The sequence below is a fragment of the Zophobas morio genome, unplaced genomic scaffold, assembly GCF_036711695.1.
Source record: "Zophobas morio isolate AGI-343-1 ecotype UQ-CSIRO unplaced genomic scaffold, CSIRO_AGI_Zmor_V1 ptg000038l, whole genome shotgun sequence".
In the NCBI taxonomy this organism is placed as follows: domain Eukaryota; kingdom Metazoa; phylum Arthropoda; class Insecta; order Coleoptera; family Tenebrionidae; genus Zophobas; species Zophobas morio.
The window spans coordinates 863,300-890,222 of NW_026972143.1; the positions used below are offsets into that span (position 1 = coordinate 863,300).

The 26,923-nt window shown below is 37.8% G+C and overlaps 9 protein-coding genes and 1 long non-coding RNA gene across 12 annotated transcripts; 8 read left to right on the plus strand and 2 right to left on the minus strand.

Annotated features, from left to right (window-relative positions):
• Positions 1 to 156: 156 nt before the first annotated feature.
• On the minus strand, positions 157 to 7,174 carry LOC135139976 (uncharacterized). Its single transcript, XM_064070348.1, has 2 exons — positions 6,993 to 7,174; positions 157 to 6,708 (listed from the first exon to the last, which is right to left on the minus strand). Exons 1-2 carry the CDS (start codon positions 6,999 to 7,001, stop codon positions 394 to 396), a joined length of 6,324 nt encoding a protein of 2,107 aa, XP_063926418.1. The 5' UTR covers positions 7,002 to 7,174; the 3' UTR covers positions 157 to 393.
• Positions 7,175 to 7,215: 41 nt separating this feature from the next.
• On the minus strand, positions 7,216 to 9,291 carry LOC135139935 (uncharacterized). Its single transcript, XM_064070301.1, has 5 exons — positions 8,894 to 9,291; positions 8,635 to 8,845; positions 8,260 to 8,587; positions 7,894 to 8,211; positions 7,216 to 7,843 (listed from the first exon to the last, which is right to left on the minus strand). Exons 1-5 carry the CDS (start codon positions 9,005 to 9,007, stop codon positions 7,216 to 7,218), a joined length of 1,599 nt encoding a protein of 532 aa, XP_063926371.1. The 5' UTR covers positions 9,008 to 9,291.
• LOC135139977 (luciferin 4-monooxygenase-like) lies at positions 9,199 to 11,652 on the plus strand. The gene is made up of 5 exons (XM_064070349.1): positions 9,199 to 9,437; positions 9,486 to 9,696; positions 9,747 to 10,074; positions 10,135 to 10,455; positions 10,510 to 11,652. Exons 1-5 carry the CDS (start codon positions 9,276 to 9,278, stop codon positions 11,147 to 11,149), a joined length of 1,662 nt encoding a protein of 553 aa, XP_063926419.1. The 5' UTR covers positions 9,199 to 9,275; the 3' UTR covers positions 11,150 to 11,652.
• Positions 11,653 to 12,345: 693 nt separating this feature from the next.
• LOC135139937 (luciferin 4-monooxygenase-like) lies at positions 12,346 to 14,336 on the plus strand. The gene is made up of 5 exons (XM_064070302.1): positions 12,346 to 12,633; positions 12,678 to 12,888; positions 12,939 to 13,263; positions 13,318 to 13,638; positions 13,697 to 14,336. Exons 1-5 carry the CDS (start codon positions 12,472 to 12,474, stop codon positions 14,334 to 14,336), a joined length of 1,659 nt encoding a protein of 552 aa, XP_063926372.1. The 5' UTR covers positions 12,346 to 12,471.
• Positions 14,337 to 15,941: 1,605 nt separating this feature from the next.
• LOC135140265 (luciferin 4-monooxygenase-like) lies at positions 15,942 to 16,471 on the plus strand. The gene is made up of 2 exons (XM_064070758.1): positions 15,942 to 16,128; positions 16,183 to 16,471. The coding sequence occupies exons 1-2, from the start codon at positions 16,010 to 16,012 to the stop codon at positions 16,349 to 16,351; spliced, it is 288 nt and encodes a 95-aa protein (XP_063926828.1). The 5' UTR covers positions 15,942 to 16,009; the 3' UTR covers positions 16,352 to 16,471.
• LOC135139938 (uncharacterized) lies at positions 16,382 to 16,812 on the plus strand. Its single transcript, XM_064070303.1, has 2 exons — positions 16,382 to 16,437; positions 16,509 to 16,812. Exons 1-2 carry the CDS (start codon positions 16,382 to 16,384, stop codon positions 16,810 to 16,812), a joined length of 360 nt encoding a protein of 119 aa, XP_063926373.1.
• Positions 16,813 to 18,246: 1,434 nt separating this feature from the next.
• Positions 18,247 to 20,710, plus strand: LOC135140178 (luciferin 4-monooxygenase-like). 3 transcript variants are annotated; one of them, XR_010282240.1, is made up of 4 exons: positions 18,247 to 18,899; positions 18,954 to 19,274; positions 19,328 to 20,259; positions 20,333 to 20,710. XR_010282240.1 is itself a non-coding variant. In XM_064070607.1 (4 exons), the coding sequence occupies exons 2-4, from the start codon at positions 18,595 to 18,597 to the stop codon at positions 19,965 to 19,967; spliced, it is 1,266 nt and encodes a 421-aa protein (XP_063926677.1). In that variant the 5' UTR covers positions 18,247 to 18,524; positions 18,575 to 18,594; the 3' UTR covers positions 19,968 to 20,710. The 3 variants fall into 3 exon arrangements, 2 of the variants coding, with proteins under 2 accessions (XP_063926677.1, XP_063926676.1); XM_064070607.1 differs by having other exon boundaries at positions 18,247 to 18,524; positions 18,575 to 18,899; positions 19,328 to 20,710; XM_064070606.1 differs by having other exon boundaries at positions 19,328 to 20,710.
• A 48-nt stretch (positions 20,711 to 20,758) lies between these two features.
• LOC135140001 (uncharacterized) lies at positions 20,759 to 21,566 on the plus strand. The gene is made up of 2 exons (XR_010282223.1): positions 20,759 to 21,090; positions 21,149 to 21,566. It is a non-coding gene; the product is annotated as an uncharacterized LOC135140001 (long non-coding RNA).
• Positions 21,567 to 21,744: 178 nt separating this feature from the next.
• LOC135140000 (uncharacterized) lies at positions 21,745 to 22,990 on the plus strand. The gene is made up of 3 exons (XM_064070375.1): positions 21,745 to 22,053; positions 22,100 to 22,167; positions 22,216 to 22,990. The coding sequence occupies exons 1-3, from the start codon at positions 21,840 to 21,842 to the stop codon at positions 22,915 to 22,917; spliced, it is 984 nt and encodes a 327-aa protein (XP_063926445.1). The 5' UTR covers positions 21,745 to 21,839; the 3' UTR covers positions 22,918 to 22,990.
• A 2,880-nt stretch (positions 22,991 to 25,870) lies between these two features.
• On the plus strand, positions 25,871 to 26,896 carry LOC135139939 (zinc finger Y-chromosomal protein 2-like). Its single transcript, XM_064070304.1, has one exon. The coding sequence runs from the start codon at positions 25,871 to 25,873 to the stop codon at positions 26,894 to 26,896; it is 1,026 nt and encodes a 341-aa protein (XP_063926374.1).
• The last annotated feature ends 27 nt before the right edge of the window (positions 26,897 to 26,923 follow it).

Below are 26,923 nucleotides of genomic sequence, written 5' to 3' on the forward strand. Positions count from 1 at the left end.
AAGTTAGTACACAACTTTTTTAAGTATTAAAGATACCTCGATAATCTTCGTTGTCAAACGTTGGCAGAACTGCTAATAAATCTAATACAGCTACTTATTAGTTCAATGGCCAAGGCCGCGCTTGAGGTCACGCCATATGAAGAAATATAGGTAAGCGAGATATTATTCATCTTAAATAAATTAGTCTAAAAATAATCATTTTATTAATACATACTTTTAATCAACTGAATAGTTACATGTGTGTACAAATGTTTTCGAAGGTAATTTATTTCGATATTTGGGGAAACTCTTGTCGAAATTTCATTTGTTACAAATTTCAACACAGAACAAGATTCGAAAAATATTAAGAACTTGTTATACAAATTAGAAAAAAAAAACACTACGTATATCTTGTCATTTAGCACTGTTACACGATAAGAGTAAACGTTCTACTTCAGAATTGCCTACCATTCGTGTGTAATCCACAGGCGTAAGACCGTCATTGTCGACAACGTTAACCCCAACATTTTTTTCCAATAAAAATTTGACAATAGGATAACCATTTTCTTTATTTTGACAAGCATAATGCAAAGGCGTCCGTCCATGGGCATCTGCAACGTCGTCCTTTACACCTTTATCAGTTAATATTTTCACGTATTGGCGACAGCCCTTTGCGCACGCGCAATGAATTGGCATCACGCCATCTATATCTGGAACATCGAGTTTCACCCGCTTAAAAATTAGGAATTTTAATAGAAGATCGTATCGGAGTTCGCAAGCATAATGTAGAGGTGTTCGTCCTGTAGAATCTGTAACGTTTAATTTTGCACCGTGATCAAGCAAATATTTTGCTATTTTAAAATTTGTTTGGCTATCATTCTGACCTACGTAATGCAGAGGAAATCGTCCAGTTATATCAGGCGTATCCACGTTTGCTCCTTGGTCTAGCAACAGTTTGACGGTTACATGACTTCCAGTTTCACAAGCATAGTGTATGGGCATTTTTTGGTTTTTGTCTGCGACGTGAATGTTTTGCCCTCTATTGATTAATAAGTTCGTAATTTGAAATCCAGAATGTATTTTTTTGCTTTGTGGGGAAAATTTGTTTCCACTCGCATAGTGAATGGGTAGACGACCATCTGCATCTGTAGCTTGAAAGTTGATGTCCTCGTCCAGGAAAATTTTTACCGTTTCAAGACTTCCACTTTCGCATGCATAATGTATGGGCATTTTGTTGTTAATATCTGGAATATCAAGTTTTGCGTCTTTATCAAGCAAAAGTCTTACTAGAACAGTACCGAATTGAAAATTTCCGCACGCAAAATGAATAGGCATTCGACCATCTACATCTGTTGCGTCAAGGGTTTCCGAATTTTGGTTCATCAGTGCTTCGACTATTTTAAGATTTCCGTTCATACAAGCGTAGTGGATGGGAAGTCGTCCTTTTGTATCCGCAACGTCTACTCTAGTGCCTTTCTCTATCAAAAGTTTCACTATTCCATAACCGCAACCATTGTTTTCAGACGCGTAATGTATAGGAAGACGGCCTTCTACATCTATAACGTCAAGTTTTACATTTTTATCGAGCAATAATTTTACTATATCGAAACCATCTTGTTGGTTCCTACATGCAATATGCATTAGCGTTAATCCGTTTACGTCGGAACTATAGAGACCGACATCTTGATCTGTTAGCAGTTTGACAATTTCAAATCCTTGTTTCTCATTTCCACATGCGTAGTGTATTGGTAGACGATTGTCTTTGTCTACTGAGTGTAAACTATGACTTTCGTTTATCAAAATATTTACTATTTCGACACCATAGTTTCTATTTTTGCAAGCATGGTGCATCAAAGTCTGACCACTATTATCTACAGGATTTTCTTTTCCACATCCACGTGTTAAAAATTTCACAGTTCTGTCACATCCACTCTCACAAGCGTAATGTATAGGCAACAGACCACCTGCATTCGGAACATCAGATTTTGCTCCTACCTCAATTAAATATTTTACTATTTGGAAACCACACCATGCATTTCCGAAAGCATAATGTATAGGCATATTGTCCTTCGAGTCTGTTGCGTCCACTTTTGCTCCGTTGATAACAAGAAACTGAATAATGTTTGAATCTTCGGTCACATGAATACAGGCATAATGTATTGGCATGTACCCGCCAGCAGTGACGGCATTTAAATCTGCACCATTGTCTACAAAAAATTTTACTCTTTCCAGACGAACTTGGTAGTTACAAGCATAATGTATCGGCATTTCATTGTCTAGATTCGCAGCATTTACATTCGCACCATTGTTAAGTAATAATTTCATCATTTTATAATCGACGTCTATGTTGAGGCATGCTTTGTGTAAGGGCGAATCACCAATTAGATCAACTACGTTCACTTCTGTGCCATTCCGAATTAACAGTTTAACCAAATCTAATGAAATTTCGTCATTTCTAGTGGCTTCATGTATCGGAAACTGACCATAACCGTCTGGAACGTTCAACTTTGCTCCTCTATCGACTAATAAGTGTACTATATCCGGAAATTCGTGTCTACATGCATAGTTAATTGGCAAACGACCATTCGCATCTTCAGAATTTACACTGACCCCCATCTCACACAACAAATCTACAATTTCCACAGAGTAGTCCATATTTTTACAGGCAAAATGTATCGAGATCCGTCCCCTAGCATCTGGAATATTTACGGTTTCGAAATTTTGAACCAAAAATTTCACAGTGTCTACATCTCTTAGTTTGCAGGCATAATGTATAGGTAAGAACCCATTGACATCTGGAACGTCGAATTTAAAACCCTTGCCTTTTAGAAAATACAAACTGTCAAGGCTCCCAGTGGCAACCTGGCAAGCAGAAATCACTATGTTCGGATTGTGTGTATCTCGAGTTGTTTCATCTAGTAACAAGTCTAGGGTTTCACAGCCAGGTAGTGGATGGTAAATCGGTAAAAAATTTTCAACTTGTGGTACCTTATGGGTTGCTCCATTATCAGTTAATAATTTTACTCCGCTAAAATCTTGAGATTTCAATTCTCTAAAAGTTGAATAAAGCAAAGTTCTAAGAGCATAATGTAGCGGCACTAAACCGTTAGCATCTGTAGAATTTACACTCATTCCTAAATCAATTAGAAACTTTCCTATTTCAAACGAGTGTTTGCTATTGTGCTCAAAAGCGTAATGCATTGATGTTTGACCATTTGTGTCTTCAGTGACGACTCTGATGTCTTTGCTGCGTAAGTACTTTAGATTTTCAAGACTGCCTTTTCGGCAAACAAGACAAACAAATTTATTTAAGTTGATTTCTTGCTTCATCATTAGTGAAAAAAATTCATCAGATTCAAATGAGCATACTGAAAGTGGAATTTCTAGGTCTTGTCTCACTACATAGCTGTATTGTTTTTTCAACAGGAATTCTTCTAAGCATTTAAGAGACTTAAGTCGCACTGCCATACTTAACAAGCTGTGTGGGTCGAAGTTTTCATAAATATCTCTCAGATATTGTACATTTTCGATGTATCTGAAAACAACTACATAATCAAGTTCAATTGCATAGTACAACATCGTGGCAAATGATTCAATATTGAAAGAAAAGTCCGGTTTATGCAATAGTGGTATTAAAAATGGTAAAAGTAGTAATATTTTTTTAATATTACATGGTAGTGCGTTACAAGCAGAAAATATTTTCAAGATTTTTGAAAAACGTAATTTCTTGTTCCTTTTAGTAGTCGTTCTATTCTCAATTCGTAGCTTTCCGCGGAAACTACTTGCAGTTTCTACGCAACAACTCTGTTCGTTCCACCTACACGTCACTTCTAATACACTACGCCCAATCTGATCCCTGCAACGCAAATCTTCTTCTGTGCATTGGTCTAGAATTATACAATTTCTACACAGCACTGCGACATGAGCTTTAGAATTTTTACACAACATTAAGTCCAAGAAAAACCTGATATTGTTAAATTTTTTATTGGAAATAAAATCGTCCTGTTTTGCTTTTTCTCGGTTAGTATCGAACAAGTATAAAGCTGCAAAGTACTCACCGTACGAATTATGACTAAATTCTGGCACGTTTTCTATGGTTACGTTGCTGATTAAACCCACCGGATCCCTCTCTTGTTTGATTTTTTCCAAAAAGTTGTTAAACGAGGTGAGGCATTCAAAAGTTCTTTTGACAATTACTCTATACTTGCTTTCTAAATATACATAGTAAGCTAATTCCTTGTAAAAGTTTACTCTTTCTTCCATTTCGTCTTCGCAGTCTTTGTCAACGGCGTCAATCTTTCGATTACTTTGACCTTTCTCGTTAAAGTAAATTTCAAACTTCTCGTGTATAAAATTTTCGTACAAATCTAATAAAGTGAACGCGGTATTTAGAAGGTCTGCATACTTAGTCGAATTTTGTTTGAATAATTCTGTTAACATGTAAATTTGCAAAGGAATTCCCAGAATATCGTTATTTGAGTACATTTCTACGTTTACCTTAATTTTATGGAAGATTACGCGTAGGTCATCTTTCGATAGATCTAGACGTTCTTGGACGTAGATTTGCTGTTCCGCTTGATTAAATGGTTTGATATCTCTTGAAAATATATGGAAGCGGTCTTCCAAGACATTCCTCACGTTAGTTCGAGCCGTTATCCATTGTCTTACTCCTTTGTTAGATATAGCGTCTATCAAAGTCAATATAACTTCTAAACTTCGATCAGAAACTTCGTCCAGTCCGTCCCAAATCAGCTGCACTTGATCCTTTTCCAACAAAGTTCTAAAAACCTCTGCATCGAAAGTATGACACAAACGACAGTTCTCGTCTAAAATATAGTTAAAAAACCCATCGACGTCACCTCCTCTTTTCCGGAAATACAAAGCATGATTCCTTGCGCTAATCAGAATCGTCCAAACAGAGGAACAGGTACTGATTTTCAAATTTTTCATCAAAGTACTTTTGCCCATTCCGGGATTAGCACAAATGATGTTTGTTTTGTTATCGTCGTTAACCAATTGTGATTCGTGTACACTGTGCGTACTAAATCCGCTCAAGAGAAATGTTTTAAGTTCTTCTAAATTGTTCGTACTTTCGATCCATTCTAGAGCCTTTTCGTCGACGTATTTAAACCGATGACATTTATTTTTTGCAGGAGTTTTAGTACACAAATTGCGGAACTCTTGTTGGGATAGTTTACCTTTATATAGATGTACGATATTGTTGCGCACTTCCACACAAACAAGTTCGTCAGTGTTTTCATCTGAATGATGGTTTTGGGCTTCTTTTAAGTGTAGTTTTACAAACGCGGTAAGGTCTTCTACTTCGGTCACTACAATAACGGAATTGGTGACTGCTTCCAAGAATTGTACGTCTATCAAAATTTTTGATAGTGTCCGAGTGACGTGACAAGGTGGCAAAACTTCCTTCACACTTCCAATAAGCAATGGTCGATCGATCGTCTGAACTAATTTCGAAGTGGTGATCATTGTATCAAGTTCTTCATTCCATTTTAATAGTTCGTTCAAAGAAACCTCCGTTTGTCCTTCCAACGAATAGGTAAAATTATTCGAAACGCTTTTGAATATTTCTTCGTGTTTTCTCAAATCGGATACATTTTTGAAAATATCATGACCCAGACTTGTTGTTTCGTCGACGCTCAAAATAATAAAACATCTTTCGGGGCATAACGCTATTGCTCGCTGTGTTTGGAAAGAATCTTCAACAACCAGTGGACACTTTTCCAACAACCATAAAAGCTTACTTACTTCTTGATCTTCTTTACGCAAGGAGTCCTTCGTTTTGATTTGATCTAACATCAACTGGTATTTTGTTTTAGCTATTTTGAGCTGTACAATTTCAACTGCATCGATCACATCTGCCCACAAATTTTTTATTTTGGCATAATCGTTGTTACCAAGAAGAGTAACGTGAAAGTTAGAAATGGCACCAGCAATAACTTTCTCTTTTTCACTAATAGAACCAAATGAGAACGACAACGGCTTGACGAAAGGAGACACAAGAGATAAAGCGATGACGTCTTGCATCCACGATTTATCCAGCTTCAGTTTGTTCCCTTCTTGCACGCTCCATTTCGTGATGAAACTCACAAATTTGTCGAAAGATGTTTTGTCGGCACTGAATGTATCAACGAACATTTTGAACGCATTTTTTTCCATCTGGTTAACGTCGGCTTGTCCAGAATACAGAGACAACGTTCTGAAAAAATCGCTGTGTTTGTCTTCCGTTTCGAAAACATAACAACTTCCACCTTCGCAAGACGACAACAAATCACTTTGTGGAATATTCCGCACGTTGACATTAAATTCTTCGTTTTTGAAGTTGAGCAGAAAATTATCAGTGATTTTGGCGTTCAAGTTTGTATAGAGAATAAAGTTGGTAGAAGTGTTATGAAGCGGTTTCAGATTTTTTTCGTAATCTCCGAAGTATTCAGGTATACTGAAATTTCCTTTTTGCGTGGACAAATCTTTACAACGTACTACTTTGCTTTTGCTCTGTTTCAGCTGGACAGCGTATATTTGTCTGTCTTCTTTGGCTTTGTACTTAATTTCAACTACGACGTCATCAAAAGAACCGTATTTTTCGTCGTTCGACGATACGTAAAAGTTTTCTATGGCGTCGTCTGGTACTAATTTTAAAATTATGTTTGCTATGTAGAGATGTTCATAGTCTTTGCCCCTGTCTGTAGTCCCGGATCGTTTTTTGAATACCTGCAAGTTATTTAGTTTTAAATTCTGAGTATATTGGTAATAATCTTATCTGATGAATAGCAACAGGTTAAACATTTATTGCCGGAACGATAACGTGTTATCGTGTTTAAAAATTTGTATTAATCTGCTCCTGTAATTTTACTAAAGGTGATTCACTCTTAAACTGTCTTATCAGTCTATTTATATCAATAGAACTCAAATTTTTTAAAATTTCGAGTTTATCAATCTTATTTAGTACGGTTTATATCACTATTATTGGATAAATTATGTATTTAGGTACTTACTTCTGCCATTATTACCACGTTTGTTTATATTTTTATAACTTCACTTAACATCTCAATAACATTAAAAAACTTTAGCTATATTCTCTACAACGATAAGTAATAATATGGCCGATAATGCATTTTCCTGTATAAAGATAGCATATCTCAGATGTTTAATCTCTTTAATTTTTTATAAATGTTTTAAAAACTCTCGACACAAAAAAACCTCAAACGTATTTGTTTATTAAAGCAACTCCCTTAACTCCTTCCTCAAAATCTTCCCCACCCCATTCCTCGGTATCTCCCTCACGAACCTCACCCCTCCATGCAACCTCTTCTCCACACTCAAATACTTGGCCACAAAATCTACAACCTCTGACTCCTCCACCTCCACCCCTTCCACCCTAACCACAAACGCCACCGCCAACTCCCCGTACCTCTCGTCGGGCTTTCCCACAACCGCCGCATCCCCGACCCCCGGATGCCGCAACAAAATTTCCTCGATTTCCAATGGTGGCACTTGGAATGCTTTATATTTAATTAAATCCTTCAGGCGATCCACTATGTAAAAGTGGTGCTCCTCGTCGTAGTACCCCACGTCTCCCGTTCGGACGAACCCGTCGGCGTCGAACGCCGTTCGTGTGTTCTCGGGATCGTTGAGGTAGCCCTTCATTGTGGCGGTCTTAACGCAGATCTCCCCTGATTGGTTGCAGCCGAGAGATTCGCCAGTGGCCGGATCGACGATCTTTACCGAAAGACCGGGGGTGATCTTGCCGGTGCTTCCCGGCTTGAAGGAGGCGGTGGGGGTCATGAAGACGGCGACGCCGATTTCGGTGGCGCCGTAGATTTGGCGGACGGATTTTATGTTAAATCTAAAAATGAAACAAACTGATTAACTTTTTTGTTACCAAGAGGGTTTTACCTTTTGAGGACTTTTTGGTGGGTGGTGGTTTTAAGGACCGCCGCCGCTGAGTAGATTTGTTCCACTGAGGATAAGTCATACGTGTCGAGTAAGGGACTGTTAGCTAGGAAGTCTGCTAATGTCGGAACGATGAATAATGTAGAGACTTTGTGTTCTTGGATGTTGTGTAAGTACGACTTGGGCTCGAATTGGTCCATTACCAGAAGCTTGAGACCTCGGTACAGCCCGCAGTAGCACACCCCACAACCGTGGACGTGGTAGAAAGGGATGACGTGCAGAACTACGCTGTTATCTTCGAAAGGGTATAACTCCCTATCTCTGAAAACATGCTGCATTAGATCTAGTAGTTGACGAAATTTTACTTACATAACGTGGCTCATATTCAAGCGCAAATTCGCGTGTGTGACCATGACCCCCTTGGGTAACCCAGTAGTACCAGAAGAATTTGCTATATATGCAACTTGATTGTCAAGATCATCCACTTCTTCCATTTCAAAACATTTTCCGTCGCACCCCTCTTGGATCAAATCTTTATAGGGAATAACGTCCTTGCTGGTATCATCTTCGTCATCAAAAAGTACGACCGCTTCGATAAAAGTACACTCGTCTCTAACTACCTGAAGTTTAAGTAGAACCTGTTTCGAGCAAAATACCACTTTCGGTTCAGACATCATCAGGTATTTTTTCAGTTCATCTGTAACTCAACCACGTTATGTATTCTAGAACTATTCAGTGACTTACAAGTGGTGAATCCTGGGTTTAGTAGGTGGAAAGGAGCGGCTAGGTATAGCCCTGCTAGTGCTGCCACCCAGATTTTGTGTGAGTTTTCGCTAATGATGGCGAGGTGGTCATTTTTTACTATTCCTAGTGAGTTTCGGAGATTTGTGGCTAGGTTTAGGCTGTTGATAGCTAGGTTGCCGTAGGTGCACGTTACGCCGGATTTGACTTCAAACTGTAATTGCAAAGTGGAATTAAGTGAGTGGAATGTTTGATGACTTACGAAAGCCACTGCTGTGTTTTCGAAGGTGCTAATTCTGTCAAACAGTAGTTTTCCTGTTGATTCTAGAGGAATTTTGGAGGTTTTTGCAGCAACTGAAATAATTTTCGTGTCCATGTTTACCACTTGTTGAAGTTTGACTGAATTTAAAAGCACGTACAAGATTTCGTCTAATCACAGGTTATTGCTTTAATTGGCATGACTTAGATATTGTGCATTTTTGGTTTAAAAAAGTTGTACAAGTCACATACATGGCAAGAAGAGATTAGCAAATTGCAATATAAAAAAGGGCAAAACGTATGTCTTTTAACCGAATGTCGATGCTAGGTTACGATGACAACGTGTCGAAAAAACCTTGTCAAAATCACCAATTCTACACTTACAAATGACCTTTTCTTTCCGACACACTTTATCTATAGTTAGTTGCCAAAAACAAAACCCGAAAATAATCATAGTCCCTCCGAAGACATCCCAATTTCCACAAGAATCAGCAGGAAAATTATTTCTTGACAGACTTAAAACACACAAACGAGATGCTGTTGCTTTCGTAAGTCCCCATCAAAAGTTTTTCCTGTCTGATACAACGAATTTGTAGCTCGAAATCACAACTGACATCTCTTGCACTTATGGCGACTTGGTAACAAAAAGCGTCAACTTTGCCATAAACCTTCGAAGAACCTTAGGGATCGTACCACATGACACAGTTGCTATCCTTGGTAATTATTCGCACAAATTCTGGGTGGCAGCACTGGCTTGTTTATACCTCGCAGCACCTTTCCATTTATTGAACCCAGAATATACCATTTGTTGGTAGCGTTTTCGAAAGTTTCCATCATTCTAAGCGATCGAGTTCCAGATGAATTAAAACGGTACTTGATGATGTCTGAACCCAAAGTGGTAATTTGTTCGAAACAGGCCGTACCCAACTTTCAGTCTTTAAGAGACGAATGTACGTTTATCCAGTCGATCGTAGTATGTGATGATGATGATGATAATGGTAATAGTGAAGTCATTCTGTTCAAAGACTTGGTTAGAGACAACCAAGATGTTTCTTTTGAACCGGAAAAAGTAACTGATATTGACGATCGGGTGGCCTTTATCGTAAACTCTTCAGGTACTACTGGATTGCCAAAAGCGGTGATGGTCACTCATGCGAATCTTCGATTAAATATAAGCCATGCTGAGTGAGTTTTCTAGAGGGAGTGGATCAGATATCGACATTTCTTTGGTTCTTGTTGTTACAGAGACCCTGATTTGTATCCTTATCACAGCAAAAGTGTGCTTCTTCACGTAATGTTTTTCCACCACATTCATGGATTTAATATTTGTGCGTGTGCATTGCACCAAGGAATTAAAATGGTGATCACGGATACTAATTGTAGTCCTGAAACGTATTTGGGATGTATTGAAAAATATAAAGTTAATAAACTATTTGTTGTCCCCATAATGGTTGATCAGTTGGCAACTAACCCTCTAGTAGATCAACACGATGTGTCTTCAATCGAAGAGATTTACTCGGCGGGTAGCACATTGCCACAACCTATCCACGATAAAGTTTTGAAAAAGTAAGTGAAAATACACAGTTAGAAAATTGATAGAAACCTTTTGTTCCATTCCAGGTTCAAAATTAAATCCGTACGTCAAATCTACGGAGCCACCGAAATTGGGGCCGCCGTTTGCATATCCCCACTTGGTTCCTTCATACCAGGAAGCTGTGGCAAAGTAACTCCAGGAAATTCCCTCAAAATCGTCGACATCAACACTGGCGAGCTGCTGGGTTACAACCAACGAGGAGAAATCTGCGTTAAGGCGGCTACCATGAAAGGTTACCTCAAAGATCCCGAAAGCACGCGAGCAGCTTACGACGCAGACGGGTTTTACCGAACGGGAGACGTAGGCTACTACGACGAAGATCTCAACGTTTATATCATCGACCGTTTGTCAGATATTATCAAGTACGAGTCGCACCAAGTACCACCGGCGGAATTAGAAGATATTTTGCTGAAACATCCCGCGATTAAAGACGTCGCAGTTATTGGCAAACCTGATAGGAAAGGAGAGTTGGCGGTGGCTTTTGTAGTTAAGAAGGAGGGGGTGGAGGTGGGAGAGGAGGAGATTGTTGAGTTTGTGAAGAAGTTTGTGACTGAGGAGAAGTGGTTGCACGGTGGGGTGAGATTTGTGGACAATATACCGAGGAACCGAAGTGGAAAAATTGGGCGCAAGGATTTGAGGCAACTACTTGAGAAGGAATTAAAATAAATGTTGTTTTAAACTATAGGGTAATTTATTTGGAATTTAAGAAAATATTTTTGCATAACAGGAATTCCACATACATGACGATTTTGCAAATTTACATGTCGTTTACGTATGCACATTCCTTGATAACTCTAGGTACTAATCCGTTTTTGTGAACGTCGCAGTACCGGCTTTTCTTTTGTAAGGAGCTATCATGTTTTCCAAAGAAATATTTCTGGTTTTTATTGTTGCGGCAGTTTTTGCAAACGCGTTGCTTGTTAGAACAGGAGTCGCTGGAAGTAAGTTACTATTTCATTTTGGTACTTCGACATCACTAAATTATCACGTTTCATGTACTTTTTTGATTAACAGAAGCAACAAATGTAACTTCTGCAGCCACCAAGAACGCAAACCAGACGACATATTTACCACCTGTTAAACCATCAAATGGTTCTGTGTCAGCAGTTTCAAGTACCGCAAATACAAGTCAACCATCTGGGGTGGTGGCTTCCAGTCGTTCCGATGGTTCTGCGCCAAAAAAGAACTCAACACAAGATGTTAGTTCTGAAGAAAGTACTGAATATGCGAATCAAAATGCCACTAAATCCTCCCCCAGTTTGAATTTATCTGGATCACCAAAAGATGTACATCAAGATCATCAGAAAGGGTATTCTGATTTAGAAGCTTCCGATAATTCAACTCAGAAATCTACAACTGGAAAAATTCGGTTGTGAAGTATTAAAAAAAAAGTACAGATTTTATTTTTGTCTTTGTATTGTTCGTTATATTTTTACCGAGATTTTATAAGGTATTGTTATTCTACAAATGTTAGTAAAACATTGGGGACGTAAGCTATGTATTTTTTATTAAATATATGAATATTAATGGTACTAGAAAGATGATCGTTCTGTGTACAATTTGATTGTCAAGATTTTCCGCTTCTTCCACTTCAAAACACTTTTCGTCCCAGTTCATCTGAAACTCAAACCCGTTATGTTTTCTTGAACAAATCAATGACTTACATGTGATGAAACCTGGGTTTGGTAGGTGGAAAGGAACTGCCATCTATATCTAAGCAAGTGCTGCCACCCAAATTTCGGATTTAACTTCAAACGATAATTGCAAGGACAAAATAAGTAACTGGAATGTTTGTTGGTCCATGAAAGTTACTACGATCTTCTCGGATGTGTTTATTTTATCAAACGCGCTTTTCCTGTTAATTGTAGGGAACTTTGGAAGTTTTTGCAGGAACCGAAATTATTTTCTTTGATCTAGATATTGTTCGACGTCTAAGTGACACTGACAGCTTGCAGAATTGTTGTGAAAGTCGCCATTTTTCCGTTTAAATGAACACTATTTTCCGGCAAACCTTACGAAGACTAAGCTCTCAAAACCAACACTCGAAAATAATAACAGTTCCTGCAAAAACTTCCGAAATTCCGGCAGAATCGGCAGGAAAATTATTTCTTGACAAAATAAAAACACACAACCGTGATGCAGTTGCTTTGGTAAGTTTCCACTGACAGTTTTTTTTTGTACGAGACATTTGTAGCACGAAATCAAAACTGGCATCTCTTGCACTTACGGCGACTTAATTACAAAAAGCACCAACTTTGCTATAAATCTTCAAAGGACGCTGGGAGTCGTTCAAAATGATAATGTTGCTATTTTCGCTGAAAATTCACACAAATTCTGGATAGCGACACTGGCTTGCTTGTACCTTGCAGTACCTTTCCATTTGTTGAACCCAGAATTTACCATTTGTTGGTAGCGTTGTCGAAAGTTTGCATAATTCTGACAGTTTGAGTTTCAGACGAATTAAAAAGGTATCTGATGATGTCTGACCCAAAAGTAGTGATTTGTCAGAAACAGGCCGTATCCAATGTTCAGTCGTTACGAAACGAATGCACGTTTATCAAATCTATCGTACACTACAGTGATGATGGTGTCGGTGACAAGGACGTCGTTTCGTTCAAAGACTTACTTAAAGAAAATCCGAATGTTTCTTTTGAACCCGAAAAAGTAACAGATATTAACGATCGAGTAGCGTATATGATAAATTCTTCTGGGACTAGTGGTTTGCCAAAAGGTGTCATGATCCCCCATGCGACTCTTCGTACAAATATAAGCCACTATATGTAAGTACTACATGCTGAGTAGATCAGATATGAATGTGTCTGTTTTTCTTGCAGGGACCCTAATTTGTGCCCTTACCACAGTGATAATGTACTTCTTCACGTACTGCGTTTTCAACACATCCTCGCTTTTACTATTAATTTTTCTGCAATATACGGAGGGAATAAAATAGTGATGGCGGACCCTAGTTCTAGTCCCCAAAAATTTATAGAAAGTATTGAAAAGCATAAAATTTCTCAAATGTTTATTGTCCCCATAATAGTCGACTATCTGGCAACTCATCCTCTCGTGGATCAATACGATATGTCTTCAGTTAAAGAAATTAGTTCGGGAGGTTCGTTACTCCCGAGCGCCATTCACAATAAAATTTTAAAAAAGTTAATGAAACTTGGCAATAAAATGCTACATCATCTAAAAATTATTCTTCCGCTCCAGGTTCAGAATTAAGGCTGTGCGTCAAGTCTACGGAACTACCGAACTTGGAATTGCCGTTTTCATTTCCCCGCCTGGTTCCGTCGTAACCGAAAGCTGTGGTAAAGCAACTCCTGGAACTTCCGTTAAGATCATCGACATCAACACTGGAGAGCTACTGGGTAGCAACCAACGTGGAGAAATCTACGTCAAGGCGACTTCCATGAAAGGATACATCAAGGATCCTGAGAACACCCGAGCAGCTTTCGATGCAGACGGCTTTTACCGAACGGGAGACGTGGGATACTATGACGAAGATCTCAACTTTTACATTGTTGATCGTCTGACAGATATTATCAAGTACGAATCTCGCCAAGTACCACCGGCAGAATTAGAAGATATTTTGCTCAAACATCCCGCGATTAAAGATGTGGCGGTTGTTGGCAAGCCTGATAGGAAAGGAGAAGTGGCGGTGGCTTTTGTGATTAAGAAGAAGGGGGTGGAGGTGGGTGAGAAGGAGATTGTTGAGTTTGTGAAGAATTTTGTGACCGAGGAGAAGTGGTTGCACGGTGGGGTGAGATTTGTAGAGAATATACCGAGGAACCAAATTGGAAAAATTTCGCGCAAGGACTTGAGAAAACTGCTTAAGGAGGAATTGAAATAAATGATTATTGTAAAGTATGGGGTAATTTATTTGGTGTAGTACCAAAAAATTTTATCTGGAATTGAAAAAAATTATTTTGTGTTGTAGGAATAATTTCACACATCAGTAATCAGTAATCACAAGTTATTGCTTTACTCCTCATAACATAATATGCATTTTTTGTTTAAAAGAAGGTTATAAAAGTCACAACGAGAGATTATCAAATCGAATTTAATATTTGTTAAATAGCGACATAAAAAAGGGTGGCTATGCTGCTTATAGCACCAAGGCTATAATATTCCTGTAAAAATCCAATATAAGCAAAACGTATGTACATTGAGAAGTTTTTTTACATAAATAGAAGAACAAAACATGTTTAGTTCTATGTTTTTTCGAAATAACAACATAAGCAAAACATTCTTCTACTAAAGCTTGGTACCTTGGTTATGGTACCAGTTGTAAAACTAGCAACCAAAAAAATCCAATTCAACCAAAATTGTTGTTGGAAATAAAGGGCAATTCGTGGATTAAAAGTTTCGTCTTTTTAAAATATTCACTATGGACGGTGGTAGGTTACGATGACAAGATGTCGCAAAAATTTTATCAAATTCACCGGTTCTGCACTTATAAATGACCTTTTCTTTCCGACACACTTTATCCATAGTCGGTTGCCAAAAACAAAACCCGAAAATAATCACAGTCCCTCCGAAGACATCCCAATTTCCACAAGAATCAGCAGGAAAATTATTTCTTGACAGACTTAAAACACACAAACCAGATGCTGTTGCTTTTGTAAGTCTCCATCAAAAGTTTTTCCTGTCTGATACAACGAATTTGTAGCTCGAAATCACAACTGACATCTCTTGCACTTATGGCGACTTGGTAACAAAAAGCGTCAACTTTGCCATAAACCTTCGAAGAACCCTAGGGATCGTACCACATGACACAGTTGCTATCCTTGGTAATTATTCGCACAAATTCTGGGTGGCAGCACTGGCTTGTTTGTACCTCGCAGCACCTTTCCATTTATTGAACCCAGAAAACACTATTTGTTGGTAGCGTTTTCGAAAATTTCAATCATTTTAAGCGTTCGAGTTCCAGATGAATTAAAAAGGTACTTGATGATGTCTGAACCCAAAGTGGTAATTTGTACGAAACAGACCGTACCCAACTTTCAGTCTTTAAGAGGCGAATGTACGTTTATCCAGTCGATCATAGTATGTGATGATGATGATGATGATAATGGTAATAGTGAAGTCATTCTGTTCAAAGACTTGGTTAGAGACAACTAAAATATGTCTTTTGAACCGGAAAAAGTAACTGATATTGACGATCGCGTAGCCTTTATCGTAAACTCTTCAGGTACTACTGGATTGCCAAAAGCGGTGATGGTCACTCATGCGAATCTTCGATTAAATATAAGCCATGCTGAGTGAGTTTTCTAGAGAGAGTGGATCAGACATCGACATTTCTTTGGTTCTTGTTGTTACAGAGACTCTGATTTGTATCCTTATCACAGCAAAAATGTGCTTCTTCACGTAATGTTTTTCCACCACATTCATGGATTTAATACTTGTGCGTGTGCATTGCACCAAGGAATTAAAATGGTGATTACGGATACTAATTGTAGTCCTGAAACCTATTTGGGATGTATTGAAAAATATAAAGTTAATAAACTATTTGTTGTCCCCATAATGGTTGATCAGTTGGCAACTAACCCTCTAGTGGATCAACACGATGTGTCTTCAATCGAAGAGATTTACTCGCCGGGTAGCACATTGCCACAACCTATCCACGACAAAGTTGTGAAAAAGTAAGTGAAAATACACAGTTACAAAATTGATAGAAACCTTTTGTTCCATTCCAGGTTCAAAATTAAATCCGTACGTCAAATCTACAGAGCTACCGAAATTGGGGCCGCCGTTTGCATTTCCCCACTTGGTTCCTTCATACCAGGAAGCTGTGGCAAAGTAACTCCAGGAAATTCCCTCAAAATCGTCGACATCAACACTGGCGAGCTGCTGCGTTACAACTAACGTGGAGAAATCTGCATTAAGGCGGCTACCATGAAAGGTTACCTCAAAGATCTCGAAAGCACGCGAGCAGCTTACGACGCAGACGGGTTTTACCGAACGGGAGACGTAGGCTACCACGACGAAGATCTCAACGTTTATATCATCGACCGTTTGTCAGATATTATCAAGTACGAGTCGCACCGGCGGAATTAGAAGATATTTTGCTCAAACATCCCGCGATTAAAGATGTGGCGGTTGTTGGCAAACCTGATAGGAAAGGAGAAGTGGCGGTAGCTTTTGTGATTAAGAAGAAGGGGGTGGAGGTGGGAGAGAAGGAGATTGTTGAGTTTGTGAAGAAGTTTGTGACTGAGGAGAAGTGGTTGCACGGTGGGGTGAGATTTGTGGATAGTATACCCAGGAATCGAAGTGAAAAAATTTCGCGCAAGGATTTGAGGAAACTGCTTGAGGAGGAATTGAAATAAATGTTCGTTTCGGAATTTAAAAAAATATTTTTGCATAATAGGAATTCCATACACATGACGATTTTGCAAATTTACATGTCGTTTACGTATGCACATTCTTTGATAACTCTAGGTACTAATCCGTTTTTGTGAACGTCGCAGTACCGGCTTTGCTTTTGTAAGGAGCTATCATGTTTTCCAAAGAAATATTTCTGATTTTTATTGTTGCGGCAGTTTCTGCAAACGCGTTGCTTGTTAGAACAGGAGTCGGTGGAAGTAAGTTACTATTTCATTTTGGTACTTCGATATCACCAAATTATCACGTTTCATGTACTTTTTTGATTAACAGAAGCAACAAATGTAACTTCTGCAGCCACTAAGAACGCAAACCAGACGACATATTTACCACCTATTAAACCATCAAATGGTTCTGTGTCAGCAGTTTCAAGTACCGCAAATACAAGTCAACCATCTGGGGTGGTGGCTTCCAGTCGTTCCGATGGTTCTGCGCCAAAAAAGAACTCAACGCAAGATGTTAGTTCTGAAGAAAGTACTGAATATGCGAATCAAAATGCCACTAAATCCTCCCCCAGTTTGAATCTATCTGGATCACCAAAAGATGTACATCAAGATCATCAGAAAGTATATTCTGATTTAGAAGCTTCCGATAATTCAACTCAAACATCTACAACTGGAAAAATTCGGTTGTGAAATATTAAAAAAGTATAGGTTTTATTTTTGTCTATGTATTGTTCGTTATATTTTTACTGGGATTTTATAAGGTATTGTTATTCTACACATGCTAGTAAAATATTGGGGTCGTAAGCTATGTATTTTTTATTAAATATATGAATATTAATGGTACCAGAAAGATGATCGTTCTATGTACAACTTGATTGTCAATATTTCCCGTTTCTTCCATTTCAAAATACTTTTCGTCACAGTTCATCTGAAACTCAAACCCGTTATGTATTCTTGAACAAATCACTGACCTACAAGTGATGAAATCTGGGATAGGTGGAAAGGAACTGCCATCTATATCTAAGCAAGTGCTGCCACCCAAATTTCGGATTTAACTTCAAACGATAATTGCAAAGACAAAATAAGTAACTGGAATGTTTGTTGGTCCATGAAAGTTACTACGATCTTCCCGGATGTGTTTATTTTGTCAAACGCGCTTTTCCTGTTAATTGTAGGGAACTTTGGAAGTTTTTGCAAGAACCGAAATTATTTCCTCTGATCTAGATATTGTTCGACGTCTAGGTGACACTGACAGCTTGCAGAATTGTTGTCAAAGTCGCCATTTTTCCGTTTAAATGAACACTATTTTCCGGCAAACCTTACGAAGACTAAGCTCTCAAAACAAACACTCGAAAATAATAACAGTTCCTGCAAAAACTTCCGAAATTCCGGCAGAATCGGCAGGAAAATTATTTCTTGACAAACTTAAAACACACAACCGTGATGCAGTTGCTTTGGTAAGTTTCCACTGACAGTTTCTTTTTGTACGAGACATTTGTAGCACGAAATCAAAACTGGCATCTCTTGCACTTACGGCGACTTAGTTACAAAAAGCACCAACTTTGCTATAAATCTTCAAAGGACGCTGGGAGTCGTTCAAAATGATAATGTTGCTATTTTCGCTGAAAATTCACACAAATTCTGGGTAGCGACACTGGCTTGCTTGTACCTTGCAGTACCTTTCCATTTGTTGAACCCAGAATTTACCATTTGTTGGTAGCATTGTCGAAAGTTTGCGTAATTCTGACAGTTTGAGTTTCAGACGAATTAAAAAGGTATCTGATGATGTCTGACCCAAAAGTAGTGATTTGTCAGAAACAGGCCGTATCCAATGTTCAATCGTTACGAAACGAATGCACGTTTATCAAATCTATCGTACACTACAGTGATGATGGTGTCGGTGACAAGGACGTCGTTTCGTTCAAAGACTTACTTAAAGAAAATCAGAACGTTTCTTTTGAGGCCGAAAAAGTAACAGAAATTAACGATCGAGTAGCGTATATAATAAATTCTTCTGGGACTAGTGGTTTGCCAAAAGGTGTCATGATCCCCCATGCGACTCTTCGTACAAATATAAGCCACTACATGTTAGTACTACATGCTGAGTAGATCAGATATGAATGTGTCTGTCTTTCTTGCAGAGACCCTAATTTGTACCCTTACCACAGTGATAGTGTACTACTTCACGTACTGCGCTTTCAACACATCTTCGCTTTTACTATTTGTTTTGCTGCAATGTACGAAGGGAATAAAGTAGTGATGACGGACCCTAGTTCTGGTCCCCAAACATACATAGAAAATATTGAAAAGCATAAAATTTCTCAAATGTTTATTGTCCCCATAATAGTCGACTATCTGGCTACTAACCCTCTCGTGGATCAGCACGATATGTCTTCAGTTAAAGAAATTCATTCGGGAGGTTCGTTACTCCCGAGCGCCATTCACGATAAAACTTTAAAAAAGTTAGTGAAAGTTGGCAATAAAATGCTACATCATCTAAAAATTATTCTTCTAGGTTCAGAATTAAGGCTGTCCGTCAAGTCTACGGAGCTACCGAACTTGGAATTGCCGTTTTCATTTCACCGCCTGGTTCATTCGTACCAGAAAGCTGTGGTAAATTAACTCCTGGAACTTCCATTAAGATCATCGACATCAATACTGGCGAGCTGCTGGGTTGCAACCAACGTGGAGAAATCTGCGTCAAGGCGACTACCATGAAAGGATACATCAAAGATCCTGAAAACACCCGAGTGGCTTTCGATGCAGATGGCTTTTACCGAACGGGAGACGTGGGATACTATGACGAAGATCTCAACTTTTACATCGTTGATCGTCTGACAGATATTATCAAGTACGAATCTCGCCAAGTACCACCGGCAGAATTAGAAGATATTTTGCTCAAACATCCCGCGATTAAAGATGTAGCGGTTGTTGGCAAGCCTGATAGGAAAGGAGAGGTGGCGGTGGCTTTTGTGGTTAAGAAGAAGGGGGTGGAGGTGGGAGAGAGGGAGATTGTTGAGTTTGAGAAGAAGTTTGTGACTGAGGAGAAGTGGTTGCACGGTGGGGTGAGATTTGTGGACAATATACCCAGGAATCGAAGTGGAAAAATTTCGCGGAAGGATTTGAGGAAATTGCTTGAGGAGGAATTGAAATAAGTGTTCGTTTCGGAATTTAAAAAAATATTTTTGCGTAATAGGAATTCCATACACATGACGATTTCGCACTAAACATTGGAATTCAAATGGACATGTGGCCTGTGCATGCACATAGTTTGATAATTCTAGGTACTATTTCTTTTTTGTGAACATTGCAGTACCGAGTTTGCTTTAGTCAAGAACTAGCGGAAAGCAAAGTCTGTCATGTTTCCCAAAGAAATATTTCTGTTATTAATTGTTGCGGCAGTTTCTACAAACGCAGTGCTGGTTGTTAGAATAGGAGTCGCTGGAAGTAAGTTACCACTTGATTTTGGTACTTTGATATTACAAACTTATCACGTTCCATATAACTTTTTGATTAACAGAAGCAACAAATGTAACTTCTGCAGCCGCCAAGAATGCAAACCAAACAACATCTTCAACACCTAGTAAACCATCAAATGGTTCTGTGTCAAATGCCGCAAGTCAACCATCTGTGAACTCAACCCAAGATGTTCAAGATACAAATCGAGATGCTATTACCTCCTCCCCCAATTTGAATCAGTCTGAATCTAGATCTTCAAAAGATGCACGTCAAGATAATCAGGAAAGTTATTCCGATTTAGAACCGTCAGACAACCCAGCTGAAAAATCTACAAGTGGAAAAGTTCGATTGTAAAATTCATATCTGGAATTGCTAAACCCAAAATATTTGCTTTGCTTTGTAGTTGATTCTTTAAAAAATAAATGTTAATGAAGTAGAACCGGTAGTACTGTAATCTAAAGAATTATAATTTTTTCAAACCCTATGTAGATAATTTAAAATACAAATATAACACACATATGTGGAAAAACACTGAAAAATGTATTCTATTTTTATTTCAAGGCAACAGTTTCACATACTTGGAGTGCTTCAAACATGACCATTTTCCCCTAATCAGTACAAAGAAATCCATATTTGCGTATCGCTTATTCACGAACATTCCTTGATAAATGCGCCTTTATATGAAGGACACAACACCTGTGCTACATTAGTCAAGAACCTTCGAAGTAGCTGAAGCCACAATGTTCTCCAAAGACAAACTTTCTTTGCTGTTTGCGGTAGCAGTTTCTGCAAACATTTTAGTCCTCTCCAGGGGTGCAGGTAAGTGACTACATCATTTTAACAATTTCTTGTATAAAAACAATTACGACTTCTTCAGCTGTGGAGAATCCAATTCAGGCAGACCCTCTAGCACCGAACATGCCACCCAATGCTGCCATTTCATCCGTTTCCGCTGCATCTGACGCAACCCAATCATCTACAGTGGCAGTTTCTGGGTCGGCAGTCAACTCGACTCAGAGCGTTCCAGGGAGTAGTGAAAATTCAAACCCAGATCCTTCCAAAACCGTAACTCCCTTGAAATCTTCCACTGTTACCCGTCAAGCAGTATATCCTCGAGGAAGTTTTCCGGATATGATACCTTCTAGAAACTCAACTCAGAAATTTCAACCAGACAAAATAACTGTATTAGGCCAGCATTTGTAGTTTCTGCCTTAGTCGATTTAGATAATGTTACGGTTATGGGCTAGTTTTGTTTTTTGTACTGCATGTAAAAAAATATAGAATGTTCTCTATGCCTTTTGTTGTTTTTTTTTTTTTACTAGTTGAGATAATTTGAGCAACTGTCAATAGAAGGGCTACTGTGTGACGTATGCTCACGTGATCATATTGCAGTGGTGAGATGGCCAAAACACCTTGAGTCAAGTAGTCTTGGCATCGCGTAAAATCCAAGGTTGGCCCCAAATTTTTAAATCTCCCGCCTAACCCAATTGACATTTAACAGAAAAAAATGACAATCAGCTGTGTACAAAAACAAATTCGAGCCAAAAGCAATTTTTCAGCAGCACAAGATGAAATATTGCTCCGTCCCTGGTTGCAAATCGAAATTAACGAAGAAGCCAACAAAGACATTCTTCTTTAGCCTCCCCACGGACGAGACAAACGGCCAAGTGGATCCCCTCAAACACAAACGAAGACAGGAGTGGGTCAAAGCGATTCGAGGCCTTAGACTGCCTGAGAGCACCCTCCAGAACGCCGTGGTGTGTTCTAAACACTTCGTCTCGGGTACGTTTAAGCCAATTTTGAAAAAAATTGCTGACTGGCTTTGTAGGTCACCCTGCGAGTGAGCAAGACGTCTACCACAAAGACTGGGTGCCAAGCCTTCATCTGCCTCAAATAGTAACCCCACAATGCATAAATCTCCCACTTAGTTCACAAATGTTCTAGGTTTTAGATCAACGTAAAATCGTAGATGTCATCATCGAGACTCTACCAGACGTAATTGTGCAATTCGATGTACCTGATTTAATTATTTTAGATAAAGTGAAATTCAACGAGAAGCAAATCGAAATGGATTTAATTCATAAGTATATTACGAATCCTGTCTGTGATGAAAACGGTTATTACAATGACGACCACGATTATCTGGGGCTGCCTGTGCTCCCCACGAAGACTGAGTCGGTAGCTATGCGCCAAGAATTAAGCCAAGACCACAGCTACTCCATAACTGATCGTCCGGCATGCCTTTACTTTGACTCAAGACACTTCTGCAACATTTGTGCCTACAATTTCAACAATTTGTTCAGTTTTAACAACCACATGATGGTGCACACGGTTAAGAACGACGTCATGTGTTTTCTGTGCGAGCAGACGTTTCTTACCACCACTTGCTTGAATAATCATTTAAATGTGCACACTTGTCTTTGCGATAAGTGTGGTGTGGAGGTACCCACGATGCAACTAAGGGCACATTTATTGGTCAACCAGAAGCAAAAGTACCAGAATAGGGATATTTTGAAGTATAGGATTCCCCAGAAAAAGAAAGTTTATTTTTGTGTTTTATGTATGAAGAGATTTTTCACTAAACAACAGTATGGCGAACATGCATTTATGCACAACAGGGTGAAGTGGGGGCGAGGGAGGATCTAAAGCGGTTCTTTAATAGGTTGATTATTTATAGAATTTCATTTTTGTTTTGAAGTTAAGTAAAAGTTGTTTTGTAGATGTTGGTTTAATTTTGGGTACAGTCACGTGTGACCGTTCAGCCAATAAGACTCCAATTCGTGCAAAAATAACTACAAAATTATAGAACTAACCTCTAAGCGTTTTCACCTTCTCATATGATAACTAATAGCAGAATTTTAGCTGTATTTGGAGACACTTTAAAGTGATTAAATTTCATTTTTTAACCTCTAAAATGTTCAGGATGCTATGTGCATAGGCAACACGTTATACACGTGTCTATCACTATTCACTAGTTAAAGAGCAAGTCACTGGAGCAAGTTAAAAATTAATGATGTCAAAATTGCCAAAACATTATTTTCATAAAATACCCCTTTTATGAAAGCAAATTTAATATTAAAAAAATATCCATATTAGTTTATGTATGTATGAATTTATTATAAATTTTAAAAAACGCAGTATTGTTGGTTGCATAACTACACTCATTCACACATTTTAGATCTTTTTAGTTAATAAATTCAACATAACCTAAGTTTTCTTTAAATGTATAGTTATTGTGTCTTCATAAGAGCCTCTGCAATTTAGTTTTATAACATTTTCAGTATAAACTTGATCACAAAATAAACTTATTGAGACGTATAATGAAACCATGTTAGAATCCGTTCACAGATTACCTATTTTCACGTGATTTAATTCATGTATAAGTGGTTGCATACGTGTATTTATTTAATATAAACAAAAAAAATACCATCCTTAAACTTTAATTTTACTACAGGTGAACAAAAAAATAGTAGTCAAGCAAGTCAACATAGCATACCTACTTCCTCAACTTAACAAAAGTTGAAGTCTACACATATTAAAATACAAAGGCAAAATGTAAGCCCGCCCGCCCACCCCATCTCAATTGTGATGATCTTTTTTATTCATAGACACTTAAAACACGTTTAAAATGGTAAATTTTTTTAGGAAAATATGGATTTTGCAATTAGGCTCCGCCCCTAGGTCTGGCAACGAATGAAAACTTCATTCCTACATATTTAGATAAGGGCAACTATGGGTGGGGCTTGATCTTTGACTTTAATTGTTTTCTTCATATACTTACATTGTATCCTTTGAATAACACGATACTCAAAAACATATCTTACATGATAATTTCTTGTAGAGAAATAACAAGGATTTTGCAATTAAATTTCGCTCGTTTCGCACTCGACCATCAACAAAAATCATCACAACTGAGATAGGGTGGGTGGGCGGGGCTTATATTTTGTCTTTTTTCTTAAAATACTTAGTCGTCTTTTCAGAACAAGAAACTTAAAACATGCTTAAAATGGTCAATTCTTGTGGATAAATATGGATCTTGGAATTATTAAGCCCCGCCCTTCGATCTGACAACGAATGAAAAACTCATCACAATTGAAAATTGAGATCAGAGCGGGTAGGTGGGGCCTAATCTTTGGCTTTATTTATTTTTCTTTAAATGTACATAGTATTCTTTGAACAACACGATAATCAATAACATGTTTTTAATTTTTCTCGTAGAGAAATAGGGATTTTGCAGTTACGCTCCGCCTTCTTGGCTCACGACGAATAAAAAAAATCGACACAATTGAGATAGGGCGGGTGGGCGGGGCTTATATTTTTCCTTTTTCTTACTATACCTAGTAGTCTTTTCAGAACAAGAAATTTAAAGCTAATTATAGAGGTATTTCGATACTTTGCAACTTTGCTAAGGTTTTTGAATCAATTTTGCAAAATCGATATCTCCTTGTACAAATTTTCCATTTTAAACATATTTTGAGTTTCATGTTGTGAAAAGAAGTCTACACATATTAAAACAAAAAGACAAAATATAAGCCCGCCCACCCGCCCTATCTCCATTGTGATGATTTTTTTATTCACCGTTAATCAATGAAGCGAAGCTTAACTGCAAAATACTTATTTATTTGCAAGAAATTAAAACCATGTTTTCGAGTATCGTGTTGTTCAAACAATACTATGTACATTAAGAAAAAAAAGGAAAAATATTAACCCCGCCCACCCACCCCATCTCAATTGTGATGATTGTTTTATTCTTACAAACCTAAAACACATTTAGAATGATAAAAATGTCTGCATATTTTTCAAGACATTTTTTATATAAAATTTCTATGCTATTTCCACCTATGTGCTATAATTATTAGTTTAGTAAATATTTCGAAAAAAATTTTTTTGTTATACAAGAAGTTGTGAAGATTCCATCACCCAAAAAATTTCTTCCAAATTTTTGAACGAAGTGTACTCTGAATGTACCTTTTCCTGTTTTATATATTTTTTCTAGATATTCTGGTTCTGCTGCTTGGAACATGAATTAGTTTACATTTTAATGTTATTAGTTATTTATTCCAAATTTATTTGAGTATTTTTATCTCAGAAATACTTTTTGTTGAAGCTTTTTCAATTCTTAGTAAGTCAATTTTGGTTTTGTGTAGATAATAATAAGCGATAATATAGATTAAGAAAAAACATTTTACAGAGTTTATGCAAAAATATTTTAATTTCGCGCCATTACGATATTTTGAGTGATGATAGCGCCACCATTTGCTGAAAAACTACTGCTGACATGCTAAGTGAGAATATTCTGTGACATGTGAGGAGCTTGATAACGAAATACATTAATTAATAATTTATATTATGGTCTTCCTTATAAACACTTAGCTACATAGTTCTGAATTTAAACTAAGTAAGGTTGTAGCAACAATTTGTGTAGTTATTTTTAACAAATAAAGCAAATTTTCAGTGTATTATGGGTTGCACACATTTGACGTAAATTATTTTTTTGAGGTTATGTTTAAGTTGTTCGTAATGTAATTTTTTAAATAATTTGAGTAATTTTAACGATGTTTCGCTAGTTATTGATAATAAAATAAAACTAGACCGTTAGATGTGGAATAAACCCAGTGACTGCTTCCGTAGTATACCGTTTAATTGTGAAAATAGCACCATCGAAGGTTATAATTGCCAAGACTGCAATTTTCAAACAGATTTGCTTCTTGTTTTCAAACACCACACTGAAACCTATCACAGTATCAAGACAGAAACTGATCAACTTGTAGAACTCAAAATCCGTAGCTGCATTTGCGAAAAATGTAGCTTTGAAACCCATTTCTCACTGAAATGGCTCCAACATTTGGAAAATTTTCACATAAAAGGTGACAAAACCAAAAAACTAACGTTTAAATGTGGCCGACGCGGCTGTAACTTCAAACACAACCACTCAAAGTACGACGAAATCCACTGGTTTCAATGTGACCGATGCCCCTACAAAAGCAAATACAAAGACAGTTTAAAAATCCACATAAACGTGCGACATTTAGACGAAAAAGAAGTGAAATGGTACGAATGCAACAACTGCCCTCACAAAAGCAAAAGCAAGTCGAATTTAAACGTCCACATAAAAAGCCGCCATTTGGATGACCACCACATTAAATGGTTCGAGTGTGACAAGTGCCCGTTCAAAGCTAAACAAAATTCCAACTTGAAAATCCACATAAATGCGCACCATTTGGATGAAGATAGGATTAAGTGGTACGAATGTAAAGATTGTCCATACAAAACTAAATACAAATCTGCTTTAAATGTGCACGTAAAGGGGCACCATTTGGATGAAAAGGATGTGAAGTGGTACGAATGCAAACATTGTCCGTATAGAGCTAAGCTGAGGTGTAATTTGAATAGGCACGTAATTTCGCATCATTCCGATGAACAGGATATTAAGTGGTTTGAATGTAGAAAGTGTCCGCACAGGTCCAAAAGACAAGGTGATTTGAAAGTCCACGTTATTGCGCATCATTCGGATGAAAGTGATATTAAATGGTACAAATGTACAAAGTGTCCATATAAAGCTAAACAGAATTCGAATTTAACACGACACGTGAAGGTGCACCATTTTAAGAAAAGCCATATTTAATTTGTAAAAAATAAATTGTTGTTTGTT